Here is a 23,028-nt window from a genome sequence, read left to right as displayed (position 1 = left end):
GTGTTACCTTTTAGGCATTGCAGTTTGCATGATCCCATTACTTGTTAGCTACATTAGCCTCACAGCACCAGTGCAAAGCTGAAGAAGCCAACTTCAGAAAGCAAACATATCGTAGCAAATGGACTTCATTTTCTGGTAAATGTAAAACTGCACATTTATATTGTTGGCTAAACCATTACTTTAAAATGAAACCAAACAAAATAATAGTTACTGATGAACCAAATGCAGCATTGTTCATCAATCCACATCGCACAAACGCTTCAAATCAGTCTCTGCCCTGTTCCACTTTTTCCGATTTCCATTTCCACTCGTCCATTTCCTCTCAAGCAAACCTGATTGAGTTCCTCTATTTTCACACCATTCTGACCTGCACATTCATGTAGCCACCACAGAAAACCATTACTTCAGCTCAACACCAGCTCGACACATTGCACACCAGCTCGGCAGGTGGATCTCAGATGTAAAACCCATTCAGATCTGTTTAATACAGATAGTAGATGTTGTAAAAAAACAGGTTCTTCTCTTTGTTGGCTGGGTTTGTGTGGTGAGGTGTTATTGCTGGACTCGTGAAAGCCCATGGGCCCCTTCTGCTCCAGGCAGCTGCCCTCATGCTGAGGGTCAGCCCTGAGAACACAGGAATGCTCCTGACCGTTTCACAAGCTGTTGAAGGTATGTGACAGCAAGCAGAGCACAGCATCTGAGATTTCAGCACTGCCTCCTCGCTTGCTGTAAGAGGACCCTGCTGGATGTTTTGACCCATAAAGCAGTTTGAAGGCTCTGCTAGTACGAATCAGTGTTGCATAATGTTCACAAAGCAATGTGGTTGGAATTCTACTCATGGCACTTCATGTTTTTGAGCACTGCTTGCAAGTGATACTGTGAATGCTCTACATTAGATAACTCTTGCTATGAAGTGTAAAGAGGCACGTAGGTAGGTCTTGCCTTTGAAAGTTCAGCTATTTCTGAGAAGCACCTGAACAAACATGGAATCAAATGGAATCAAAGGCCTTTTTACATTTTTTTCTTTTGGTGGAAATAAAGTTACTATGAGGTCTTGAAGGTCCTACAAGTACTTTTCCTGTAAAACATACCAACAGATTGGTTATAAATTCATGCCTTGTCTTATTCATTTTGCCACAAGAACAGGCAATAATAGCACCAAAAAACAATGCTTTCAAATAACCCCAGTAAACCAGCATTGTGTCTATTTAGTGACTATTTTCCAGTGAGAATTTGGTTCAGACTGTGTTAACACCCACTGCTAAATAAACATTCCATTTCCTGGATCTGCTCTTCTTTTCCAGCCTAGCTCCTCATTCACTCCATCTAGCCTTCATAAAACATCTGAACGTTCCAGTAAATATACACGCGTTCTTCTCAATTCAATTGATCCTGGCTTTGTTCATAGGTGTCAAAAGGCTGCTAGCTGAGGTATGCTAGCTCTGGTTCTGTCATGTATTCTTAGTAAACCTTCACTGTTTGTTCTGCGTCTCGCTCCAGTGTGCTGATGTAGTCTTTAGAAATGTCCCCCAGGCTCGAGCTTTATCAGATCTCACTCAGTCTCTGGGAACAAGTGCGTCTTTCCTCTAAAGTTGTCTTTTCTCAAGAGGGCTTGAGAACAAAAACTCTTTTGAGAGTCACTTCCAACTTGGCCACATTTGTTTTTGTGAAACGCAACCAGCATGAAATGTGGGCAATTACACCACGGAGCTATTCTGTCTAAATGAGGCAAACCCCATCTATGTGATAACACCCTAAACATTCCAGAAGGTCAGAGATGTTTGTAGACTTGGCTTCTTATAGAGACAAGCATCAATGGGAAATCTGTTGTAATTTCACTGGCTTATTTTAGAGTGCAGAATTACACTAACTGAAACGACAGTAAACAGAAAAGAAATGGTGACACTTTATTCTAGTGTTCATCAGGTCACATCACACCTACAGAAGCCCTTCATGACAACTGACTTACATAAGCATTTATAAACACTTATTCCTATAGATGTCATTCATCATAAAAGTTGCATTTGCCAACTTTGAAGTCAAATTGACATAAAATCTGTGTCATCTGTTTTCTCTCATTAGGTTGTGTCCCGACATTTCTGAGGTGAATGACACAGGGGCAGATTTACTAAAAGAGGCGCTAATTACTGACAGTCTGGCGCTTTGCACCGAAGGGAGTGGCTAATTTTGTGGGATATTTGCTAAGAAATTCAATGCAAATAAACCCAGGCACAGCTTCATACTTCATATATGACCAGCGGAATATAACCATGTATGTGGCTCACATGCTTTTTGCATGAAAGTGCAATATTTGGCAAACTAACCAGATGCTTGCGGATGTAAAATTTTGAAAAGTATTTATTGACAAGGAGCGAGTTAACAAAAGGGTTTGTGAATTTAGGCCAAATCAGAACATTGAAGAGCAAAAATACATACATGAGCACTAGTTAAAGAGAGTAGGCCAAAAACATGCATGAGTCAAAGCCAGAACAAAAAAGTACAAGCAAGAAAATGAATGCTAGGTATGCAACGGGCAAGGCTGGCAATACTTCACAATGAACATGAGAAACAAACTGGTATCTATGTAGATGCATGTAACAAGGAATGAGTGTAAACAGTTCAGTAGTCAGGCCACATGAATCAAGGAAACTGTCTGTGACTGGGTGGGTTCATGGTGTGAGTGTCAGGAGAATCATGGAAATTGTAGGTGTCTGGAGTTGATGAATTAGGTTTAAATAATTACTTAAATTCTCAATATTTCCCAATATCTTGAGAAAGTCAGAATAATGACTAACTCGAAAAAAAAAATGACTCACCCAGAAAAAAAGAAATAATCACTTACATCATTAATTATTCAAAAAAAAAGACATTAATCCATCAGAAATTATGAAGTTGAAGTAGTTAATTATGAAATTAAGTAGTTACTTTGCCCTTCTCATTTTCAGCCAGTGGTATGTGCTGGACTTTTGGGGTCATTTGAGAAATATGTGATTTTGAGTGTAACCAGAGAGCACAGGAACAATGATGTAAGAAGTAGCTTGAGTAAAGCAGGGATTGCAGATTTAAAGAGTTTTAATATGTGCTTTTAACAATTATTTGGAAAAAAAATCAGATCTTTATTTAGGCAAAACCTGCTCTTTGATATTATGGTAAAATATAACTAAAATATTAGGAAAAAGTTGTTGAAAATGTCATTTTTGAAAATGTTGAGTTTTACGTGACATGGGAGGTTTTCCAGTGTTTTTTTTTAAATGTAGATGTATTTGAAAAACTTTGCGTCAGTGCAAAACATTAGTAAATCTGCTCCATAGGGTTTGTAGTTCATGTCACCATGACATAATGCTGCACTGTAAAAAGTGAGAAGTCTGCTCAACTTAAAATGATATAGTAACTGATTACATGGCTTTTCTTGAGTTGACTCAACTTGAGGACACCAGAGTTCACACAACTCAAACATCTTGGCTGAGTCAAAAATGCTCCCAGCTACTGTTTCTAGGTCTGCATCTCAGTTAGATAAACAAAACTGAATGTGTTTTTTTACTCAATTTCCCCACTAGCTGGTGCTCCTTCTATCGCACAGTCCCATCTGGCATATTATCCCCTTGGGCTTCCAGATACAGACGGCTACGGTGTTGCTGCGATTCAAACTCACAATCTCCTGATGTTGGGATGAATTATTAGATAGTTGCACCACATGAGACTATACCATGCTTCAAACTTAAAACAACAAATAGTTTCTCCAGTGTATTAGACAGTTGTAGACACAAAATCTGAGTTGCATCATGTGTTCCTGAGTGGTGCAGTGGACTAAGCTGTCACTCCAACAGGAGGTTGTGAATTTGAGGCCCAGCAATGCCATAGCCATTTCTAAGTGTGTGTCCAAGAGAAAAAATGTCTAGCAGCATTGTGTGATAGAAAGAGTCCTGGCTGGTGGGCAAGTTGAGTACAAAAAAACAACTTCATTCTATTTACCTCACAGAGATGCGGAACTAAAAAATTAAGAGAACTTTTGGCTCAACTATGAAGTTTGTGTTGTGTGAACTCTTGTGTCCTCCAGTCCAAGTCAACACAAGTAAAGCAATGAAATCAGTTACTATATCATTTTGAGTTGGGCTGACTTCTCACAGTGTGTTAATATAATGTAGTTTGCCAAGTAAAGTTAGGTGAACAAATTTTATTTATAAAAAAATTATTTGACCATTTATAAGACTTAAGCATTTATACGACTTATGCATTTTAGTATGAATTTAAGTTGATCAACGAAGAGATTTAAGCTGTCACATTATCAGCATTATGTCATTGCGATATACACTAAGCTACAATGTCAGTTCTTATAACATGCTGTCATTTCACCCAAAAAAGTGTCAAGGGACAGCTCAGTGACCCACTAACCCAAAACACTGATGTCACCCAAGCAGCCTTTATGACAAATGCCTTTTGGAATAAGCCTTTATAAATGTTTATGGAGGTTTATGTCATTGGTCATGTCAAGCTTATGTAGGTGTTATGAGTACTGCCATATAGTAAAGAACCCCCAAGGAATTAGAAGTGGTTCACCAACACCATCACTAAACAAGTACTGTATTTTATAAGATAACAAAAACAGAACATAGTAAATCACTTTCAACACATTCCAAATGAACACTTTCAACAAGTCTTATATTATCATCAGACAACTGGTAGCAAGTAACAAAAGGCTGTGTGTCATTCACTGTTAATCCAGCCAGTGCTTAAACATACAAAATATCATTGTCATGCACTCTCCAAAAACAGAATGGAACACATTCAGAAGTGCTATATTTCTTACCTTGAGATGTTGAAGTTGCAGGACAAGGTCATCTAACTGTCTTCTTTTATCCTCAATCTCAGCTTGCCTTTTTCGCTTCTCCTGAAAAAGATGAAGTTTTGTGTTACTGATTGAGGTTAGGAATCGATTTCGCTGTTTACAGGTTGTTTAGCTTATGACTGGCCATCCCATATTTCCTAAAATGTCCAAACATAGAGAATACAAATGCTTATTTGTGACTGAATATGACCACAGTGGTCACAGGGTTGGCCCATTTGTATACCATTTGATATCTGTGAGAGATGAGTAGGATGACATCAGGAGTATCCTCAAAGGTCTAATAAACCCGGTCCCAGGACAGTCTAAATACAACTCATCATATCCTGTCTAATCAGGCTCATGAGCTTCCATATCAATAGATTTGCTTCTGCAGTTCCCTTGAGTCAGTCAAACAAGGGCAACGTCTGATGGGAGCCATCAGGATTGGAACCCACGTTTTCAACTCTCTCTCTCTCTCTCTATTTCTCATTTGGTGGGATACAGTTTCATATGAGAATCTGTGGTGTGGCTGAATTGACATCAACAAACAAATGTAGGAAGTCAGTAACAGAACAGTGGGAGATTATTTACAGCTCATTCATGCATAACATTTGAATAACATGCTACATGCAGGTTAATATGGGCAGACATTGAACACCAGAACTTAAATTTATCTGTTTTTTAACCTCACAAATTTTACAAAGCTGTCCATTACTGAATAATAAGTCTGTCCTGCGATGTACTGATGACTTGTCCAGGGTGTTTCCTGCCTTCCACCCAATGACCGCTGGGATAGACTCGAGCCATTCCCCCCACGGCCCAGAAAGATAAGTGGCATAGATAATGTGTGTGTGTGTGTGTGTGTGTGTGTGTGTGTGTGTGTGAATAATGTCTTCAGAGTAATGAATGAGTTATAACCCTTGAGATTATGTGGTTAAAGCACAAATACAACACAGAACAAAATTGCATGTCAAGCATTATTACTGTCATTTTGTGCTATTATGCAAATATAATTGTAATAAAATGTATCTAATTACATGTCACGTTACACCATGGATTACATATACATTCAATGTGCAATCTCGATCGACGGGTCTGTGATTCCAGCTTGTGTCCATGTGTTTTGATGGCAAGTTTTCGCTTAAAAGTGGCATAAATGTAAAGGATGGATTTCTTTACACAAAACTAAATGCACAACAATAATTATTGTTCCATGTTGCAGGTTTTATTGTGTGATGCAACGCAATGTAACATCGCAGTATTCAAAAATAAGAACAAGCCACTAGAGCTTAATAATCATTATCATAGTGTTCATGGACTGTGCCAAAAGGGTTGAGGCCTATAACATTGAATGGTTGTAACATTCAGCATATGTAGCTCCTCGCTTTTCCCCAGTATACACTACATATGATTGACTTCCTGTCCTCCAAGTAACTTCAAAAAAGGTCCAGTAAAGGGATATGTTGCCACATATGTAGGCCATTCTGGTTATTCACCAACTGAACAAATACCCAAGCCAGCGCTGACACAGATTCACGGCTGCATTCCAGCCTGAGCTGCAGGGCTGGAGTATGTGCTCCCCTGTGCATTCTCACAGAATGTGCACTAATGTCGAATCCAGATGTTAACACAGAGAGAAACGTGGGCCTAAAAATTGACTTTTTTATGTACACTGTTCCTCTGTGAATGATGTTACATGAGGTAAAATAGAGAAAGGCTTCAGACTGGAACAGTAAATGTAAAACATTGCTAGTTTTGAAAGGGATGTGGAAGACAATGGGAAATGGAAGGCCTGCATTATTTAAGACTAACTGCTCATGTTAATTATTCACCCCTGAACAAAACATCAAGGACATATCACACACACACACACGCTCTCCAACTCACACCACTGATGCAGTAGAGTAGCTGTGAATAACAATCACACCAGCATTAAATGCCCAGAACCCTACAGGTTTCCATTCCTCACTCTTATAACTCAGTTTGCATTGTTTTCCATGTAATTAGTGAATAATATGCCTAATAAGATTGTGAATCTAAAGGGTTAAGACTGAGTTTTGCCCAGAAGTAGTAGTCTGTCTCTGGACTGATTCATCTCTCACACGATTAGATCCTGGAGCCAGCTTGGCTCAATGTAAACTCTCTCTGCTTGTCCAAGCAGACACATCTGAGGTGTGTTTAATTCTCAAGTTATAAACTCCATCTGATGATTACCAGCTTGGCAGGAGCAGCATAAACGTTGGCCCTTTGAGACAGCCTTGATGTTAAACCTGTTCTGAATGTCCCACAGGAGATCTTCACTGTTTCTTCCAGGACTGAGATGAGTACAGGGCACTACTGGCATGGGTACAATGTGTTATTTGCCATATGCAGCTCTTATTTTGTTAGCTGCCATCAATATGGTGAAGAACTCTTCAGGGTGGGCTGATTTTTGACAAAAAGTCCACTACCTGCAACCAAAGAAGCCTACAAACAGCATCTGAAAACCTACAAAACTTAATCCTTGAAAATCACAGAATATTACATATTAAGGCTTATTATTCAGTAACTACAGGGACTTCAATACAAACTGGTTGAGCTATTCTAAGGACATAGAAGTGTGTAATAAAACTTTGGGCCCACCAGTGGGCCCTGGCCATTTAAGCGGTTAAATTAATTCATACAGCTTTTATTCTGCTATGAAACGTGTTGCTATGAATGGCTTTTTACCTTTATTTACATTTGCTTTTAATTCTGTTGGGGAGGATTTTTACCCAATCCCCCCACCACCATTTAGTCATAGACTCCACCACATAATGCTACCAAGAATGATTACTGCCAGTTCTGTTAAGTCAGATATCAACCAATGTTAGAGCCAAAACAGGGGCCTTTTCACATTAATAAAATTGAACAAGGTGCTAAACAAACTGATGATATACATGCTATAGCTTTGGTTACCAAACAGAGTGGTCTATTGGTTTATTAAGAGGGACATTACGCATAGCTAATTAAGTTTCAATTTAGCATCACAATGCCTCACTCTTGTTTTTTGGTAAGTTTTATTTTCATCAGCTTGATGTTGAACTTTAAGTAAAATGTTGTTTGCAGAGTTTACAACCCATCTCTTTGGAACCATCTAAGCAAATTTCAAAGGACTTTATTATGTTCTTCAGCACCCAGCACAATGCATGACAGGTATACGTGAACAATACCTTCAACAATGAAGAATGCTTGAAATTAGACACTGGCTACACTTTATGTCCAAAGTATTCAGACACCCCTTTCCAATTAGTTAATTTTAGCTAATATAGAATGGGAAACTCTGGAGCAGCCTCACATTAGCCTGAGGTCACCATGCCCAATGCCAAGCGTTGGCTAGAGGGGTATAAAGCAACATTGGGTGTGGAGCAGTGGAACTGCATTCTCTGGAGTGATGGAGCTCTCTCCAATATCTTTGGGATGAGCTGGAGTGGCTTCTGTGATCCAGAACTAATCTTCCAACATCAGTACCTCACCTCACTAATGCTCTTGTGTTTGAATACATTCAAATATTCACAGCAATGTTTCAATATCTAGTGTAAAGCCTTGCCAGAGGAGTACAGGCTGTTACTGCAGCAAAGAGGGAACAAACACTGTATTAGTACCATTGATTGTAGAAGAAAGGACGGATAAGCAGGTGTCTACAACACAGTATATTATATACATTCAGAACTTTTTAAAAGCAGTAGTAAAAACAACCAAACAAAAAGTAAGTAAAGAAATAAGTAACACATTAATAAATTTAGTTAGTCGACTGACTGAATCTTTTAAGTAGTTGCCTGTTTGACTTACAGGAGGCAGCTCTGTTAGGAGGTGGAATTTGCAGAAGTTCATGAAGGAAAGAAACCAGATAAGTTATTTAAATTCATGTAATGTATACTGTTATTTGAATCTAGGCAATATTACGTCATTTTGATGGCATTCCAAGTGGACATGCATATGTACTTACACTTAATTACGAGAAGCAAGTCTGTTTACAGTACACCACATCAACAAACACCACTAGTATCTGTCAGCTGTCTCGCGTGCTTGTCCTCTGACTGAGCAACTATAATTAACTTGACGGTGCATTTTTCACCACGTGTTTGGTAAATCGCACTCTGGAATGGCAGTAGCCTCTGCACTCAGCCCCACACTGATGGCTGGTCTATTTCTTGCCAAGTATGCTCACATATACTGGCAATGAGGTTAAAATACAGACTTAGCCAGGGACACGCGAGACCAGGGGTGTAAATCTCTGACCTTACAACAATTTGGTTTAAATATGATTTTTTAGCAACTGAGTAAATGCACTTTTAACACTACAGTGAAAACATAAACAAAGGAAGTGAAGGAACTTCACGTGGTAGTGGAATATAAATAGTTGAAACAATAGACCACTCCAGGGAATGACCCTTATTGGTAACCTTACAGTCAAGTCGCACATAAGTACAGCACTGTGCAAAAGTCTGAGACCACCCATATGTGTGTGTGTGTGTGTGTGTGTGTGTATATATATATATATATATATATATATATATATATATATATGCTGATACATGAATAGCTTATACTGCTAGTGATCTTTGACTTCTGCAGAGTATCATATATATAGATATTTTCTACACATTCTTTGTGCTACGCCCACTTGTACACATACACACATACCCTACACATAGCTGTAGACAAGCATCCACATGAACATTCCCAGACATCCATTTATGCAATTTGTCTATTTGTATAATCATGTTATTATTCACTCTATCACCCATAAATGTCCTGCTAAACACTTTTTCATTGGTATTGTCATCGTTAATACCATTGTATCATTGCCACTGTTGCATCTATTATTGTTACTGTCTCTGTAGTTGTTCATGTACTGTTATATTTGCTGATATTTTATAATACTCAAAATAAATTTCAGGGGGTTTTTACATTTAAAATTAACCTGATTGTTTTCTTTTTCTTTTAGTTCTAAAATTGTTGCAGTGAAATCACATTGCATTTTTGCACCCCTATGCAAGACACATTCTTCATCATAGATACCACTGACTATGAAATACAGTTCAGGGATGATGTCATTGGCAATTTAGCCATAGCTAATTTCCAGACTGAACGCTGCATCTGCAAAGAATTGGGGAAAAGTGGCTGTGCATGACAGCAGGTAGTATTCAAGGGAAAGTCATGTCAGCTGGACTTGGTGAGGGGATGAGGCCTAAACAAAGACTATTTGTTGCTGGGAACAAATTAAGAACATCTGCCTTGTAGCGGTACAGCACCCCCTCTTCTTTTCCGACAATAACACCAAATCCTGTAGACAAGCACCCGAGAGGGTCTTTTTGCAAGTCCTGCTTGCATACAGGAATGTATGAGAAAGAAAGAAGATTCCTAAAATCCGTGGTTTGAAATCTTGACCGACAGAAACCTCCTGAGGATGAGAACCTAGCCAAACCCACATTGTGCGGGTGTAAATCTTGGCAAGGGACTGCAGCTTCCCTATAGCATCTCTAGCTGGTGTTCTTGGCAACAGTCCCTGTAAACTATGCTCCCCTGGTGAAACTTTCCACACTATGAGTATGAAACTGGAAGACAGTGTTGAAGGCTTATGATGGAGCTGAGTCTAATCCACAGATTAACACACATAAACATCTGCCTGGACTCACCAAGGCAAGTTCAGCACCAGCAAGGATCTGCCACAAATTCAGTACAGTGCTTCTCAAGGGAGAGCTACAGCAGAACAACAGAGGGCCACTAGGAATCAGAGTTGAAGACCGGTCATTCAACACTCTAAAAATAAAACATACCAAAAGGGTTCTGGACAGGGGCCCAAACACCGGACAGGGGTGCCCAACCCTGGCCCTGCTGATCTGCAGTGCTGTAAAGTATAGCATAAGAAGGCCTTCATGAACATCTGAATGTTAGAGTTAGGTGTGCTAAAACCAAACTCTCCAGGGTGGTAGATCACCAGAGGCTTCCATAAGATGCCAGTGGAACCAATCTTCAGATGGTCTCCAATCCCATGATGGTCCAGATTTTCGCTCCAGTCCAACTTGCAACAGCCCTCTTTGGAGGTACCTGAGGACCAGTTTAAGAAGCACTATCCTAAAAAACCAACCAGTTGATGGTACTATAAATAATTCTTTACCATATATTGCCATCAGTGCATTGTATGCTACTTATGTGGCAGATAAGATTGGATTAAAACCGCTGAAGTGTTCCACAGAACCAGCTATTAAAAGGTTTTTTAGGGAAAGGTGGTTCTGTTATGAGATCACTCTGTAGAACCCCTTTATAAACAGTAAACTTTGTTGATATTTCATAGTAGAGAAAGGTCTCTCTGACACTGAGAGATACTGGGTAAGATGACGCACTCCAGTAAGTGTGAGTTGTGTGATGTGTCATTGTTAACTCCTACGCTGTATCGCCTCCATTGGCAACTATGTTGACATTTCTGATGACTGATCCACCCCCCCTAGTCTTGATGAGGACAAACTATGGCAATGTTAGTATGAATGCCTTGACATGGCTACTGCAATTTCACATTTCATTCCATATTTTACAATTTGTTTGATTAAACCTTAGAAATCTCATTTATTAACAAACGCATGGGCTTGGAGAAGTGGAGAAGTTCTGTTAAAGGTGCAGATTCAAATCTTTCAATCAAAAAAAGACATTTAATTATGTTTCAAAGTTGAAGGAAAGTTATTGCTGTGTACAATTTTGTTTTGCAGAAAAAGGAAAATATACTTTAGTTTTTGCCATGTTTTTGAAATTGTTTGACAACAAGTGGAAAAAGCTTACAGACTCATGTATATTGATACAGATTGTAAATGGAACGAACATGTAATTCATTATGTAACTGCTGTATAGTTAATATGTAATTACATTTAAAAAGTATGGCAAACTGCTAAAACTTGTCGACTAAAGGCTAAGCTATCTAATTCTAACTTTCCTCCAGTAACGTTTAAAGATAAATTCATTTTTGGGTCCACATTTTGAAGTTTTTTGCTGTCCTTTGAAGATATTTATGGCTGCTTTGTGGAACGTGTTTGTAATTTGAAGCAGGGAGTCTGCAGCACGTCTACCTGTCTGCAGTGAAAGTCCTATCAATGCCGATGATAACGCCAAATAGAGTGACTCTGGCTGCTTATCAACACAGTCACAAGCACCCGTCTCAGTGGATGGACTAAAATAGAGTGGACATGCCTGTCCCAGCGTAAGCAGTTTGGGAATGGAAACTTCAGATATGTATTTGTTATGTTTCTGCACTTTGTTAATATGAGGGCTTATGGAATAAGTCTTCATCTAAATACTGATGGCACAGTGTGTTTTGTGGGTTCTTGAACTTGAAACCAGAACTGAGGTCAGAAATGAGAAGAGAAAGTAGTAGGATGTGCTATAGTCTATAGTTATAAATGATTGATTATGTGGATTAGGTCATTATCTTAGTATTACACTAAACAGCTGTAACAGCCCACGTCTTTGGGACATGCAGAATAGATTAACAAGTAGGGTAGATATTTTCTTAGGCCATGTTAGATGTCTGTAGTTGTTAAACACTTACGCAAAACTGTTTATTGTGGCTACAGTCTCATCATCTCATCCAAGGCTGGAAACAAGCTTAATTTGGTAGATGAACATTCTAGATATTCTGGTAAGAGAATATTCTAGACCTTTATAAAAATTCACTGAAGCATCAAATACAAATCTATTCATTGGCATGGCCTCTATGAAAAAAAAAAGAAAAAATATAGCTCCACATATGAAAATTACGTTCAATTAATACAATAAGACAATGTAATGTGCTTATTAATTCACTATAGGTTCTTTGTTTATTCACCATGTCTTAAGTAAACTGATGCTCTTAAGGCGCCCACCTTTTTTTTTGTTTATTATCAATAATAATATATTTAATATTAACATTTTATAACGTTATTAACATTAACATTATCAACATTTTCATTATCCTTAACAGAGAAGTAAAACCTATTCATGCATAATTACAGTGAACAAAAACCAGCCTAATTACAGTGAGCATGAAAACAGCCTTAACATAAACCATTTCAGGTAAACACATGCACGGTGGCTGATTAGGTCTTTGCTGCAATGGTTCTTTTCTGAGCAGTACCTTATTTTGACTACCAAATGAAGGCCTGTAGTCTATTAGACCCATGTGCTGTGCACTTGTGCTAAATCTAGAAGAGAATAACAAATCTGGCCAGCATCAGTGCAGCATTCCATACACAAAGACTTTCTCATTAAAGGCTAATAGAAGCTAACAGCACTTTAAATATCGCATGTAAGATCCACTGTATACACCATATGTCCAGAGGTTTGTAGATACCCCTCATAGTTAGTGAATTTTGCTACTTTAAGGGCCACCATTACTGACCCATTCAGTTTTGTGCACATGCAGTTTGTGTAATTTTCATAGAAAAGCATTGCCAATAGAACAAGATGCTCTGCAGCTACACGTTAGTCTAAGGTCACTATGTCCAATGCTGAGCATCAACTAGAGAGCTATGAAGCCACCCAGCATTGGGCTGTGGAGCACTGGAGCTGCCTTCTGTGGAGTGATGGAGCTCCATCCAATACCTATGGATTGTGTTGGAGTGACGTATGTGATCATCCAACATCAGTACCTGATCTCACTAATGCTGTTGTGGCTGAATGCGGTCAAATCCTCACAGCATTGTTCCGATGCCCAGTGTAAAGCCTTCCCAGAAGAGTAGAGGCTGTTGCTAAAAGGTGCTAATTATCAACAGTCTACCAGCACTCTGCACTGGTGGGGGGCCGCCAATTTAGCAGGTTAACTGTAAAGAATTTCAAATTAACACAGACAACTTCATAATTAACATACAACTCCTTTTCCGACAGCTAGGAGCAACAGAAATGAAATGGTTTAAATTGTAACTCATAAGGTTGCAGAATAAAGTTTCCTGGATGCCTCTGGCCATCACATGGATTTCTGAAAGTCCATCACCATGCCTGATTCAACATAATGAATTATTGATTAGCCAAACCAGGTATTGGATGATAACTGCAAATAACACTGGGCTTTTATCAAAGAGAGGTTTGGAAATTGCTAAACGAACACACTGACATACATAAAATCATTGCCTATTGTATTAATATTATTTGTATTTATTGTTGTACTACTGTTTTTTTTTTTGAGCAAATTAATGCTTACTGACCAGTAATATTTTGCCATTTCTCATTCTCTATCTTCTCATTCTTGTGCCAAATCATATCAACTATGCTGTGTGACAGTAGCTCTAGTCTAAGTGGAGAAAGGCGGCATGTGCTTCCTCTGAAATGTGAGAGGTCAAGCTGCTGCTACTTGGTATCATATACAGCTCCATTGTATATGCAGATCAAAAGAAAATCTTCTGCACAGATACATGATCTAAATTTAATTCTCATGGTAAGACTACACCTATAATTCTCTATCTTAGCCTAGAACATGAGTCACTAGATGGATTCCCTGTGTCTCAATTCTGGCACTATGCACTGCATTCTTATATTACACGCTGTATTTTACCTTCCACTGCTGCAGCCTGTAACTGTCAAGTAAAGTAAAAATACATTTCTGCTTGTGGATGATGTAATTAGCATGATGAATATCACACTGAAACAAATCAACAACGAATAAATTGTTGCTAATAATTTTAATGATAGAAATGTCCTATACAGGTTTCAGTGAATTTACACAGTTTGAAAGCTGAGACTGTAATGTTTTCTCTCTGTAGAGGTTCACACATGTTAATATAAGCTAACTTTCAAGAAGCTAATGGTGAGTAGGACTGTCACTAAACATCACATTATTGATTCAGTAATCTACCTATTATTTTGACCCTTAATCAGTTAATCTGTTTTTTATGTATAGGCTAAATTAAACAGTAATGAACTCTGCAGAGCCTTTCAGGGCTGCTAAACTTCTTTATTGGAAACAGATAAACTATGAAGCCTTATATAATCATCTAACCATAAAACACATATAGTTTAATGTAACCTATGTTTTTTTATACAGTTTACAGAGAGATGTGCACTAGCAGAGAACACCAATATCAGTCCCAGGACTCTTGATTTCTCATGCAATATCATGTTTTGCTTGTAGTTTTGTTTGTACAGATTAATTCTAATATGATCAAGTCAACTCAGAAATATTTTCGGGTCGTGATTGCGGATGTAGTTTTCCAATAAACATTCACTCTTACTTTACTTATTTCCTTTACTTTTATTTGCACTTATGTAAATTATCACTACAGTAAAAGTATTTTATCTTTGTAGGGGTTTTCCCTGCTTGTTCTACCCCGAATAACACTCTTCCGCACTGAAATGACGTTGCATGAACATGAGTCTAAAATTGAACTCTATTATAACAACCCCAGCTGCTCAAACTGTACTGTAGGCTACAGCTTTACTACCATTTTAAAAAGCTTGCTGGTTTTCCTGGGCTATTTTAGTGAGGTTGCCAGTCTTATGATGTCAATCCAATGCACAGCAGTGTTAGTGTGCATGTAGTATTTTTTATTTTGGATGATAAAAAACCTTGTAATTCAAAGGATCCAGTGACATTTGGAGGAAATATGTATGTAGGACAAAATGTTCCAAGCCGGATGAGCACAGGGTATGATACATGCTGAGCACAGGGTGTGACAGAGGTGATTTTTGAGTATGCTCCCCCTTTTTCTGAAAGTATAGAAAAGGTTTAGGGGCGTGTCCTCATATAAGCATGTCACCAGCAACTTCAGAGATCCACTGCAGCCTGTGGTTGCTGAGAGCAAACAGTGTGTAAAGTTTTAAATTTTGTTGGATTGTGGTTATTATACTATAGGACCCATGTGTCAAACACAAGGCCTGTGGGCCAGATCAGGCCCGTCACACAATCCTACCCGGCCCGCAAAAGTATTTTAATTTTCTGTTAATATTAGCTCGTTTCACAATGTGCTGCACTACAGACCCCAGCATGCACTGCAACGTAATGTGCTTCACCTCTCCTAACCCAATAACAATCTACGGGACAGCGGTTACACCTCACTTCTACACAATGCTGCGCAATGCCACGCCAGTCATATCACCAAAATGCATTTCATCTGCAGTTCAACCAATATAAACACTTAACGTCAGCTCAGCAGTTCAGAAACTGAGCCCAAGTCTTAATGAAGTTGCAGCAAAGAATGGATGCCAGGTGTCTATTTCAAGCAAATAGGTTTAAAAGTCCGAACACCTGGGGGCATTTAAATTTTGAATATTTCAAGTGTCTATGTAATATTTCAAGGTCTACTACAAGTGCCTATATTTTACTGTTGAAATTTTTGCATATTTTGAATAAACAATGGCCAGTTCGGGTAGTCCTACATTAATCAATTAATAAATTAATTAAAAAAGAAATAAAAACATTTTTTTCTCTGGCCCACAGATTGAGTTTGACACCCCTGCTATAGAAGTACTTGATTTTAGATACAGGGCTCTGCACAATGGTGCAACTCAAGGCAGTTGCCTTTCCTGAACATGAAGGCTAAAAGCTGCCATATTAAAGATGCCCTGCATTTCTAAAATGCCTCGCATCGCAACCTATCAGCACACTCATAGCTGAACTGTTCTCCTTGTTCTGACAAAGTATATTAAATTTCAAAAATGAATATAATCTTATTATAATGAATATAAGCAAGAAGTCAGGCCAGCTGCCCTTTAGATTTGATAAAAGCTATCACATTCTCTGAATTACTCTGAAAGATCCTGGAGCCGCATTCTTAAAATATTTGCCAAGAAATATGAACACATGGATGTGCTTGCATAGTACCAACCAGCTTCACATACTCATGGGTTATTTTTGAATCTGAGTGTACTCCAGTGTCAGTGTAGGCTGCGCCCTACATATAAAACACGCAATATGAATTGTGTCGTGATATCTTGTAACAAGACCAAGTTTAGATGTAAGGATGTGAATAAAATTAATTGAAATTGAGTATTGTTGAAGTCATAAGTGGTAAAGTTGTTGCAACTCACCCATTTACAATACAGATTTGTTAGCAATGTCAAATTTTGAAACTTGTGGATTGTAGCATTACTAAAATTTTATTTGATTAAAGCACATTTTACATGATCACTGGTCTCTGGATTCATTGGGCTAAGCAAAGCAAAGCCTACTTTCTTTTCTGAACTCTTATGAATGGTTTGAATTCTGGTCTTTTAGTATCCTTTTGTAGGGTCATGTGATAGCAGCAGGTGTTGACCAGCTGACTGCACACAAGTCTATGGCATTTACAACAAGCTCTGAATATGTGCACTTCCACTCAGCATTCTTGCACCTTAAACTATAAATCTGTCCAATTTGCTAAATCAGGCATGACTAGTCTATTTTGCCATTAAAGCAGCAGGAAGGAAAACATGGCCTAAACTGAAAATTTTTGCGCTGATTGAATAACTTGACCCTCAGAAGCAGCAGATATCGACAGCAATAATAAAAGATGATGTATTTTGATAGTAATTATTTCTCACTCAACGCATTGAAATAAGGGGAGGATTTCTGTCAGAAATGGAGATTTTAAAATTGCAATTCAGAGAAGAGAGGATATTTTATTATGCTTTGAATTTGAAGAAAAGTTACTGTGTGTTCAGTCCTGTTTTGCAAAGAGTACAGTGCTGTGTAGAAGTCAGAGACCATATTTTATTTAGTTTATTTCCAGTCAAAATGGCCTACAAGTGTTTCATTTCAATGAGATATTTTATGAGGAGATTAGATATAATATTGGTTTTTGTAAAGTGCAGATTAAAAACCTTAACATCAACCTCACCAGAAATGCAACCAACTTCTAAGACTGAACTTTGGAGGTGTGGAAAATATCCCTGCAGATTTCTTTGAGAAACTGAAAGAAAATATATTGCAAATAAATTAATATATTCTAAATAAATATTCTAAAATATATGCATATATATATATATATATATATGCATATATTTTAGAATATTTATTTAGAATGTATTAATTTATTTGTGTCCAACTCTCTGCCACAACCCCTTAGCACAGAGCTCTGGTTAAGAAGGGCAGGGCAATCATCACAGTATTTTTTAGTATTTAAAAGTATAAAAAAAAAAAAAAAAATAAAAAAAAATATATATATATATATATACATAATTTTAATAGTACAGCAAATACCTTTGATCTTGCAAGTGTTTATCTAATGCACTATAATGAAAAAAATACTTTATTAAAACCCTTCATTAAAGGCTTTGCAAACGTATACCAGGCTAAGCAGTTACGTAAAGACTGTCCTTTCCTCTGTAGCTTGGCCTACACACTTGGGGTTTCAAGTTACTTTAAGGTTAGCCCCCAGTCGCATGTCATGTGCTAATGGAAGACAGGCAGCTGGGCCTCGACCCCTAGAGCTGAGCCCACCTGAGAGCAGAGGAGGTCCCGTGCCTCTACCCCACCCCCTTTAAATATGCTGCACCCCATCCAAGCTGGCTAAGGCAGCTGCTGCTAATTTTAGCTAGGCTGTGATGATTGCCCTGCCCTTCTTAGCCAGAGCTCCGTGCTAAGGGGGTGCGGCAGAGAGTTGGACGCAAGCTAGCTCATAGTCATTTACGTAAATATGTCCGAATCGCTCGCTGCAGGCGTGTAGACGCCAGGGAAAAGTCTGACTTCCCAACTTGTGCCCACGCACACTTTCCTCAACCCAGTCCTTTGCAATTAGCTACCCACTAGATTGCCTTTCATTTAAGCTAGCAACATAGCCTCACTCACTGGCCAGGAAAGGAAAACCTCAGGATTGGGTTGTTTTGCCTGGACTGTGCCAAAGTTCTGGCTGCGGTCTGCAGCCTGTGGAATAGAAATGCAGACTAGAGCTAATGATACTGGGGAAAGTCTGCCTACAGGCACCAACAAAGCACAATTGTCTGACAAAAGCTATATGTCTGAGTTTAGCTAAACCAGAGTGTGCTAATCACATGCTCTGAAATGCACAGTTGACAGTTTGACAATTTTCAGTCAGTCATTTAATCTGCGCATAATGTTTATAGTGTTCCGTATTAGTAATGTAATGCTAATATAATTAGACAATAACATATTGCTCACTCGCATTAAGTGAAGCATGCCCAGCATGTGTCAGCAACACCGTTGTGCCTCAAGTACATTAATCCTGCAGACTATAATCACTGCCAAATTAACTGCCCCCAAAAATACAGATTTGGGCTTGATTGGACACAGAAGACCGACCACTGTCGGACCGCTTGGTCAAACTTCAAGCAGCCCACAGTTCCTCACTCTTCTGGAGCGCATGGGAAAAGAAGGAGGCCCGGATTAAGTAAATGGTTGGACTAAAACAGATGTTGGATGGAGGGAGTGAGAGAAACAAGACTGAAGAGCAGCTACGCAGTTCCAAATCTGTACTCTCTTCCTGGAGAACTCAGTTAACCCTTTAATGCAGAGGCAAAAAAGTATCTATTTCTGCATTTACATCTACTCCTCAAAATTATTGCATAATCATCTGATCTCACTTTCTCTGATTGCAGTTATTTTTCACAGTTGTTTGCTTTCATAATCATATGCTTACACCACAGAATACAGAACGCAAACTGGGTGCTTTTTCATCAGTTGGATTGAAAAAAATACATAAAAGACAGCAGAAAATGCATCTATTTAGACACATCATGGGTCTTACAAAAACACCAAAAGTTCTAACATCTGACTGGTGCTATAACACCTTTAAAGAGTAGTGGGAGTAATGTTACTCGCCTATTAAAATTATTGTTTTGAAACAAATGAATTACAGCTGTGTACCAATTTAAATTCAGTTCCAAATGTGTATGCAGAGTGCATCCAACAATAAAGTCAGGATGATGCTTCTTTTATACAGTGATAGGAAAGAAAGGAGCACACAGAAAGCTCCAATTTCACATCCTGCTCCATTTTGCTATAGACATGCACACTCACCAATGACTCTTGGGTGGACTTGAAGAAGTTAAAGGGGACAAAGACAAAGCCTCTACATCCTTCTGGCAAGACTTTAGGATTAAAAACATGGATGGGATGGATTACTGACAGGCCTGTGGGGGCAGTGCCCAGTGGCCTTTGGCTGTCAGGGGCCTTGGGGACCTTAATGGGCCTCCCACAAGGCCTATGGTGGCTCAAAGCCTGGGAACAGCACACTTCAGATGCAGGACTTAGACATACAGATAGGCCTTGAAAATATGTAATGACTAAGGCCCATCAGCCCATCCCCTACCACTATATTTAACATTATTAAAAGCCTCATGAAATAAATGCTGATTGCACAGTAACTGAAAGTTAATCATTTTGTTAACATTATGTGTTTCCAATGCTGGTCAAAGTGTACATAAACATACATGAGCTGTTTGTTATTTTTTGCTATTTTTGTTATTTTTTGTATTATTGTCAGACTGTGGGGATGGGCAGGGACTTCCAAAGATGCTGGTTCCCAGGGCCTTGTTAGATCATGATCTGTCCCTGTTTAAAAGGGTTAAAGAACACAAAGACGTTTCTGAATGTTTTGCTGAATAGATATTAGGAAAGGTAGGGTTAAATCAAAATGGGCATAAGACACATTATGTTTTAACCTAAGCTCCTCCATGTAGTAAAACTGCAACAATAGCTACTCTTTATGATAAGGCTGGCACTGAGTAACCTAATATCAGCTGCTCACTCATTCTAAGAACACATGGAAATTTCTTAATAATTTATGATGGTTCATCAAGCAGAAAGCCAGTGGAGATAGGGAAAAGACCACACACTGTGTGGTCTGCTGGAAATGCCTGTAATTGCATTTCATACTTTTCCAAAACCACTAAGTAGGTACGGAGAGATTTGCCTGTTAACTGTAGTGTATTGTTTACATGCAGCAAATATGAGAATTAATAGTGGTTGGTTTTATCGTCTTGACTGATATCTGCATGCTTTCACACAACTCAGCCATGCTACCACACACCATTAAGAGCAGTGTGTGGGACTTTAACAGTTTTCCAGTGAGTTGGCGTCAGAAAAGACAATGCAGTAAACAGTTGCCAGCCTTTAAACCTTGCTGTTGCTGCCAGCCATCAACAGAAAATAGGGAAACATTCTTCCAGTTGCAGCCTGAGCTAATGCCACTCATATGATGTCTGTAACAGATATTAAGATGGGTGATATGACAGCTTCAAAGGGCAGCAGTGAGTAAAGTTACATACCTATTATAGGCAAGTAACCTATAAACAATGGGCCTGATTATTTGACCTGAACAAACAATGTAGGATCATGATGCCTGAAAACATTCTTGATATATAATGTCATGATATTCATTTTTTCAATGATGTTAATACATAGGTTCCAAATATAAACGATTAAAGAAGGGACTCAAAAAATGAACTAGAAAATTATATTAGTTTTAAAGGTGTGTATGGCCAGGATTTTAAAATACTTAACCCAATCTTTTCACAGTAAAATACTGTGTTCGTAACCGTCTTGAAAATTCAACTTATTTGAAGTTATTTTCTGTAATAATGCTAAATTTGTAGTTGAGCTGTCTCTCATTATGGGGCGGGATATGCAGCATTATGGGATATGACAGCAAGATGTAAACAATTTAATACAAAACATTTTAAGTCTTTTTATTCTGGTAATTCATGTTTTCGAGTTTTAAAGGCTTTAAAAGTTTTACCCCGTAGAATAAATATGATCATAGATATTGATAACATCAGTCTTTGATTATTGATCTTTATGGTGAACAGAAATAATCACTGATATTGTTTTTCTGAAGAAACATATTTATATGGGACAATTAAAGGTCATGTTGTAAATGTACTTTAAATTACTAGGAACTGAGTTTTACTTTTACAGTAGTTGTATAAAAATACAGGAGATAACTGTTTTATTATGGTGTATTACTGTAAGTGTACTGCAGAATATAGCTATGTGCTAATAATATAGCTAATCTTGGGCTCCAAGTGACTTTGAGGTCAGCAAAGTTGCTATTTTACTGTTATTTACTGTTAATATGGTACAGTAAATTACAGTGAAGGTAATGCAACTAGTAGACAGTACTTTACTGTTATTTTACAGCGGATTTATTTTTTACAGTATATAGCTAAGACAATAGCATAAGCATAAGCATTAATGCTTACTGGAGAAATAATTGCTTTATATTATTACTATGTATGTAATATAAAATGTTCTACTGAAAAGCAATGTTTTTCATGTGATTGACACCACAAATGTCACAAAGAAAAGAAAATCGTCCAAAAAGACTTCCACTTCCACCTCCAGCAAAAGCCTGTCTTTGATTGGTCAGTAGCTTGCCCTGATTGGTCCAAGAGCTCATTTTATGAACCAAAAGCCTAAGCTCAACCTGCCCTGGTGCAGATCAGGTATACAGCATAAGTTGCCATGGTGATGAAGCCTTGTGATCCAATAGTGTGATACAGAAAATCTAGGCTTAGAATGAATTAAGCTTAAAGTTAGCTGGTTCATAAAACCTGGTTATTGCTGTTTATAATTGGTCTAAATGTGTCTTTATGATCCATTCAACTGTTCAGTGCTCTAGAAGTACTGACAATAGTAGTAGTAACAACATATGGCCTTATTTCCATTCTCTAATGGATGTGTTCACAGTTTTATCTTCCTGACTGTTTAGGAAAAGATGACCAAATAGAACATCTTAAATGTAAGCTGACAAAAGGCACCTATAATAACTGACCTGGAATTACTGCTAAATGACCTCCAACAACGTAATGACTAGTAATTTTACCTCTTTGGGCTTTTTTCTAGAGCATGAAATGAGCACCCAGTACACATTATTGTGCATACAGTAATCTTTTCCATGTGTCCAGGTTCTAATTTATCTTATTTAAGTGGACCAAACCATTGTAATGATTTGAATCATTCTGCTGTCGATGTCATTTCCTGGATTTTTTGTTGACGTTCTGCCCACAGCTGGGCTCAAGCTTTGAGCAGTGACTGTTCACGAGTCATGCTTAAGTGAGGGAAATGCTTTTCAGTTGAGTCCCATCGAACACCCTTCTGGAGAACAGCTTCCTCTCATGTGGAGTAAACTCTCAAAGCCCAGGCTCAGGAACAGACGCCACGCAAATGCTCTTAGTTCATTTAGCGAGCTGCTGGCAGACAGCCCCCAACTTCAATTATTCAAACCTCCTCTGTCTCAGTGAAGCACCATCCATCTCCACACTTAACCTTTAGCGTAGCAGTTGTC

General features: G+C 38.3%; 1 protein-coding gene across 3 annotated transcripts in view; it reads right to left on the bottom strand.

The window, feature by feature from the left end:
* The window catches only part of LOC118824274 (A-kinase anchor protein 2), a 146,228-nt gene that overhangs the window by 95,901 nt on the left and 27,299 nt on the right, over positions 1-23,028 (bottom strand). For all 3 annotated transcript variants that reach the window (XM_036594298.1, XM_036594295.1, XM_036594296.1), the window contains one exon: positions 4,808-4,888. In XM_036594298.1, coding sequence (XP_036450191.1) covers positions 4,808-4,888 — 81 coding nt within the window. The remainder of the gene's footprint in view (positions 1-4,807; positions 4,889-23,028) is intronic.

This window comes from Colossoma macropomum, unplaced genomic scaffold (genome assembly GCF_904425465.1).
Source record: "Colossoma macropomum unplaced genomic scaffold, Colossoma_macropomum, whole genome shotgun sequence".
Classification (NCBI taxonomy): domain Eukaryota; kingdom Metazoa; phylum Chordata; class Actinopteri; order Characiformes; family Serrasalmidae; genus Colossoma; species Colossoma macropomum.
The sequence above is the reverse complement of the archived record's forward strand: the minus strand, read 5'-3'. Positions and strand labels throughout refer to the sequence as shown.